This window comes from Venturia canescens, chromosome 10 (assembly GCF_019457755.1).
Source record: "Venturia canescens isolate UGA chromosome 10, ASM1945775v1, whole genome shotgun sequence".
Lineage (NCBI taxonomy): Eukaryota > Metazoa > Arthropoda > Insecta > Hymenoptera > Ichneumonidae > Venturia > Venturia canescens.
The window spans coordinates 12774703-12781552 of NC_057430.1; the positions used below are offsets into that span (position 1 = coordinate 12774703).

At 42.9% G+C, this 6850-nt stretch overlaps 1 protein-coding gene across 2 annotated transcripts in view; it reads right to left on the minus strand.

Moving 5' to 3' along the window:
- The window catches only part of LOC122417402 (serine-rich adhesin for platelets-like), a 52886-nt gene extending 51440 nt beyond the window's left edge, over nucleotides 1–1446 (minus strand). For both annotated transcript variants that reach the window (XM_043430898.1, XM_043430897.1), the window contains exon 1: nucleotides 1396–1446. In XM_043430898.1, coding sequence (XP_043286833.1) covers nucleotides 1396–1431 — 36 coding nt within the window. In that variant the 5' untranslated portion in view covers nucleotides 1432–1446. The remainder of the gene's footprint in view (nucleotides 1–1395) is intronic.
- Between the last annotated feature and the right edge of the window lie 5404 nt (nucleotides 1447–6850).

Sequence of the window (6850 nt, forward strand, 5' to 3'; positions counted from 1 at the left end):
AGCCATCCGGAAGCTCGTAAAAGCCGAGTTTCATGGTGTAACATGGGCTCAAATGAACACACAGCGCCGCATTTTTTACGAGCATCCACCGAAACGCCTATTTCCCCATTGTGTTTTCCCCCCGCTTTCTCAGGCGTAATACGGAGCGACACAAAAATATGGAAATGGTCACTCAGCCTTATTTACTTTGGAAAAATACTGGGCAAAATCACAGGTTAGCTGATCTCCTGGCAAAGTAACCATGAATCATGCCAGTCGTTGTTTCTTCCCACATATCAAGGGACCCAACGAAAGATCGTATTAAAAATGGAGCAGAAGTATCGTCGGTAATACGTGCCATTCGAATTCTATGATGAAATATTCGTTCGAGTATTTGCTGCAGAACATTTGATCCGTTCGAGAGGAATTTCGATCAAAGGTTCACTCGTGATCCTTCTTCTCTACATTTTCATATGTAATACACGAGTATCAATATCTCCGTGTACAGATAGGACATATCCCGGCTGAAAACAGAAGGAGGACTCTCGAAACTTGTATTTGTGTACATGGCGCGCATGCATCTTGGCTGTGATCCAACCTCATGCGTCTTTTATCCACCGGAGAGATGCCAATATCTATTTGGAGGCTTTCGCATTGAGGATTGGAAAGTAAAGTTGAGACGAGGTAGTAAGCTAGGACACAGACAGGGTTAAAGGAAACTAGTCCATATGTTGCTTATATAGATGTCCACAAAATTTCCTACACATGCTTGTGTCTGTATGTATTTAAGCAGGCACGTATATAAACTCGAACTTCCGTGTAGGGGAGGACGCAAGAATGCACAGGGTTAACTCGAGCAGACGGGGAGAGCTCCGCAAGTCGAGTGAATCAATGCTGGAATGGACTGTAAAATATTCAGAACAACCGCTCGGCCCAGCAGGGCCAACTGTCATAACAGTGATGCTACATTAAATTGACGATCCTCGACGTACATGAATCTCCACTCGGATTCTAAAGATTCTTTATTTCTTGTTTTCTTTGTTTATCATTGGACTCGAATTTTTGTCAGGCTTTGTCTCAAACGAGTATCGATGGAACTGTCAATCGTTCTTTGACCTCTGGAGGGCTCGGGATTTTTCTCGACACAGAGGAAAAGCTTTGAGAAGCTTTTGAGGGAGTTGTCCATTTGTCAGATTGGGACGTCAGGGAATGGAGAATGTTTATGACCCGAGGTGAGGAAATTTGATCGTTTAATTTCCACGTTTGTGACGATTTAAAATGGAATCGAAATCTATTGATTCAATTATTTATGAGATTTTTGGAGGTTTATGCAATTTCGAGATATTTATATTCGATAATCGTTACCGCACGGTTGTGTAAACGCTAATTTTATCGAACGTCCGACAGCACACTGACCTGCACTACTTCCAGAATCCATTTTCGCTGCGTCATTTTTTGCACATTTTGGACGATACGATTGAACGTCGTTGACCGGATTATTGCGCGTGCGCGGAAACACTGAATAATCCATCAGGATTAGCGTCAGATATCCTGGGCATTTATTGCACAAGGAATTCCTCAGTCTGGCATAAAAAAAGAGGAAAAATATAGTAAAATACGAAATGGAAGCACGGCGTGTAACGGAAGCGACGGGTAAAAGTTCGAAGATTGAAAGTGCAGCACAACACATTGTTGGGCTCCAGCCACAGAGCGATTTATGAAATTTCGACGAGGCAAAATAGAATAGTGCGAGGTAACTGGGTTGGGCCAGACCCATTTGGGAATACGAGTGGAAAATATCCGGTGAAAAAAGAGCAATGGAATAGTATAGAAATAAAACGAGATCGCAAGGGGATCTCTGTACCGTTACATCGGACTTGAAATTCCTGGAAACACGGGGCGCTTGCAGTATTTGTGTAACGGAGAGCAATACACGTACACCCGGAGCATCGTCTGACCCGACACAGGATATTACCACTGGCGAACGAGCGCTTTTCTTCTCCACAGCCATTTCTCCGAGCATCTACCTCCGCGTTTGTACAACGTATCGTTCTGTCACTGGACCTATGATTAATACACTTTGAGAGCTTCTTCCTCGACCCTGCGGTAGAGCCCCGCCGTATATTTGCCCAACAGCAGTTGGAACATTGTTAAAACAGGATTGGCTAGTTGATAAAAGAAGAAAAACAGACTCGTCAAAGGCAGATGACGGATTCCATCGAGCTGTCTTTCCACGTATTGCAAACTTCCCACTAGAAATTTGTATTTTCAACCATTTCATTTTTTCTCCCATAAAATAACCTGTTACCTCGAAATACTTTACAGTTTACGAATCCACTGCGACATTTTAGTTTTTTGTTGGGAAATACAAATTTTATTTTAGGTGCGCGCAGCACCGGGTACTTGGGGAGTAAAATGAGGAAAATTAATGAACTAATCCAGCACTCAACACCTTAAATATCTTATATTGGCTTCCTTTTGAAAGGATGAAACGTTTGGAGTATGAAAAACAAATGTGTACTCACTTTTTCCGCGATAACTAAAGCACGTACGAAAGGCCGGATTCATATTGATATTTCGATGGGTTAAAGCGGTTTATCTCTCGATTTGGGAGTATCTATAGTGCAGTCTAACTTTGCTTGATTAAACCAGGCAGTTAGAAGCCCGACCTTACTGACCGATGCAGTTTTATATGAGGCCTGACGCTCTGGGAGGGTCAAAGACTTTCGCAATCTCTGTTTTGACCAGGTGATTTAACGAAAAGCCGAAACGCGGAAGAACTTTGATTTTTCTATTGGGTCAACTGGTCAAAATCTCGATTCGCAGTGTGGCCGCTCTGGGAGAGGAAGTGCCGGGGCGTGATTCAATTATCTCAAAAATCAATTTAATTGTGAAATGGAAATGTGATCGAGCTGCAATGCGTCATTATCGGATCCCACAATTTCAGATACTGGGGCAGTTGAGCACGGTTCATATCTGCGCTTCTCATCGCACGATCGAATATACGTACACACAGAGTGAAGAAGGACGCGCGTATGTAACAATGTACGGCTTCGTGGGCCAGTAATAGGAGAGTTATACGTCAGGTAGTGAGACTATCCATAGGATTCTGGATTCTGCTTTCATCGGTGCATGACTCTACTAGGCCATATAGCCACGAGAGCATGGCCACGAATCCCTTACTCGTCGGAGGGGGGAGGCTTAGGAATACCAGAAGCAGCCTCATCCACAGGCTCGGAGTGCATCCGTACCGGTGAGAATTTACCTCCATCGATGTGTCTTCCTTCAACAAACATGACCCATTAAAAGAGGCGGCGAATGGGCTTTGTTCTTCCCCACAAATAGAGAGGATCGAGTCGCGGGTCAGCTGGGAGCGGAAAATTCGCAGGTTGTAGGAAAAGTTTTAAAAATAACCAGCCATTCGGCCTTAAAATTTTCGTTTGGGGTTTTGGTAAGCTTGATGGAAAATGAACTTGGAGGTAACCTTACAACCTCGGACAAAATGGCTTTTCATGCAAGATTGAGGAGCTTCAAGCCTTTAATAATGGAAAAATTATTTTCCAACTTTGCACAAGAACATTTTTTAAACAGAAAGCTCAAGACAGTATTAAGGTAGTTAAAACTGGAAACAATTTTCTTAAGAACGTCTTGAAATTTATAGGGTTTAGATGGCTAGTCGAGTGATTTGCATTTCAAATTTTAAAGGGTTCGTCTTTTATTGGTTATTCAGATAAACTTGTTTAAATATGAAGAAAAATACATAGGGACCATGCGTAAAAATCTTTTGCTTCTTACGAAGTTTATGAAAAATGTACACAATAATAATGAAGTATATAATGAAGGTCGGGGAAAAAATTCGATAAAAATATATTACGTTAAAGATTGAACGAAATTGGTGATGAGCACTCGTATAACCTCATTGCACATTTGCTAATTTCGGCATTTTGTTTCTTCTTGGCTTGGCCCCTTTTTACATAAAAAACTGTAGTATTTTCGCCAGGGACGAATGAAATTTCGGGTTCAATGAGTGATGGATCCCCGATTAATTAACGCCTTGTAATTTCATTCGCCAAAAAATAAGTCGAAAAAATTTGTTTACAATTTCGAACGAATAACTCTGATATTAATTTAAAGTGATTATATCTTTAATTAAGAAGTGAAAATCGATCTAATTTAGACGCCCATAAAATACAATCCTTCGGGCATACCTTAAACTCCTAGCAGAATATGCCGATGATTCACCGTCTCGAAATGGAGATATTTATTGTTGAAGTTCTCTATTTTTTCGAAGCTTCCATAAGAACCCATGTTTAACCTGTCATTTTCAACAATGAATATTTCAATTATCTGGCAATGTAACCTCTCCAAATTTTCACGCAAATTCACGCAAATTTTAAATTCATAACTTCGAATAATATAATCTAATGTATTTTTCGTATGCTATCCTGAATTTCCTTAATTGACGCTTCTATAGCCTGCTTTTACCACGCGGAGTGGCAGAACGAAGGAAATACTCATGCAGTAGTACGACTCAACGCTCCGTTGAAAAGGGCCAACCCGTTGGTTACAACGTCGTAGCAAGCGATTGTTGCGAGTTTTGGCGTCCGGTGCGTTACACACCGCGCCCGCGTTAAATCTCCAGTGGATTCTCTCTCGAGTGGGCTCAAGTACGTGTTCGGGGGAGCTGTTTCATCCCTTTTCTATACATACGTCCACATATATTATGAAGCATACACGCGTCTATATGTTTTTGTGCGCACAGTTAACGTTTCTCTCGCTTCCGGACTTTCTCCATTGCTCTCCCCTCCCGCTCCCCGCTCCGACTGTTGACAAATAACACCGCGTTTCCGGCTTGACAATTGCTGCATTACGAACGCGCGAGAAACTGCGGTAGGATTGCTGCGTGACCGAGCCTTCGTGACGCGAAACGCTCCGCGACCATTTAACCATAGTTAAATGGCTTCGTCATTCCCCCTGCTATTTTGGCCCACCCCGGCCCTCCATTTTTCCCTTTATGCCTCTCCCCCATCGACGAATATTCATGACCCAGTTTCATTTGCGATAAAGTTTTGATGCAGGTGAATGCGGCTCGTGAACAAGTTCCGCTCGTCACCCCTTAAGAAAGATCATGCGTTACTTGTGATTCAATAAAGCAACTGAACTTTTTAACTCTTTTTACGATCAAAGAAACGATCAAAATTTATTCTCGGAATTATTAATATATTGTGTAACTTATCTGTTGAGATTGATCAATTTTTAATATTATGATTTAAACCAGCTGGCTCATGGTGTTGCCAAACCTTCCACTGTTCATGTCGTCATTACTCGTTGACCTTAAATAAGTGTTTTTCTTTTTCCTTGGGAGGATCTTATTTCATTGCATCCAAATGATCGCACAGGAAGTCTGCCTGGCATAAGAGAGCCTGTGCATAACCCTTAAAAAATGTGATCTTCGTTAATTGTTTTCTCGACAATTAGACGGTAGATCCTACAATAATTCCGGGAATACATGGACGCTGTATATTTCTAGCACATTTCCAAATTTCAACTCTCAAAGTTGGAAGCTTCGATTCCCCTTAGATTCGGGTGAACTTCCTTAACATCTTTCTCGCACGAAAAATGTCGTTTTTCCTCCGAATTATTATTTGCCTCGATGTCACGAGTCCATTAATTTTGTCGCGTATCGGAAGAAAAGCGACGTGCCAACGCCGCGTTTCCTTCTTCCGTTGAGGGCCATCAATACCGAAATTGGAGTTCGTCCTCGTTCCATGGAAGCGGGCGTTAACCGATGAATGAAACGATCATTATGGCGGCGAGTATAAATTGTGTCTCCGAGTGTCCCCGGAGTGAGGGTCCCCACACGCTTTCGCGAGATGAAAATCCTGGATTTCGGCGAAGCGAGTTACTACCGAATCTGGCGTCGGGGCGCGGTTAATTAAAATTTCGTTTCATTAACTGCGATCCGCGTTTCGCGACGAATATCAAAGAGGTTAATGGTACGTCGCGATGCGTCCGGGATCCCGGATGACTTTTCAATGCGATGAGCCCCACGCGAGCGAGCGACACGAAAGCTCCGGGCGAGTGGGAGTGCAATAAAACCTCTTTTTCAAATAGTTACACGTGCATAATGCCACGGAAAAGAATAATACGAGTCCAATCGTTTGTTGTGCGCTGCTCGCTCTTATATTTTTTAAATATATGCGCTCGGGGCACGTCGGCATTGCGAACGTCCCACACGCGCTCATACTGTCCCCGCACGGGAGATCGGTTACCGCAGTTCAGGAATGGTAACCCTGTGTTGTGCGACAATGGCCAATGCGAACAAAGGATTTGCAGCGATGCACGAGCAGCTCGGAAATGTCGGAGAGAGCAGCCATGTGGAGAGGATCCCAGAGAGAGAGAGAGAGAGAGAGAGAGAGAGAGAGTGAATTGAGACTGGCTATATCCACGTGGGTCTTCGTACGTATGTACGTGTACATACGTGGATAACAGCCCTGCCAGCTCCAGATTAATTACTAGCTAGCCAATTAAGAACTACTGCGGCCTACATAACGAGAGAAAGAGAGAGTGCGATGAAGTATAGTGAGGGCAAGTTATACGATTGCTCGTCTCGCTGTTCGTCGCTTTCGTAAAATTCTCCTATATGCGACGATATCTACATGAGTGTATATATATAGAGCTGCACAATATATCCTCTATCGGATTACTCGACGTACGAGTTCAGGGGAATGCCTACCATTTTTTCCTCAGCGAATGGAGAAAAGAAGATAAAAAATTCGCTCAATGTCCCTTGAATGTTGAAATGGAAAAGGTAAATGCCACGTTTACGTACACGTAAACAGCAGGTAACAAACCAATGCTCTCGTGTACA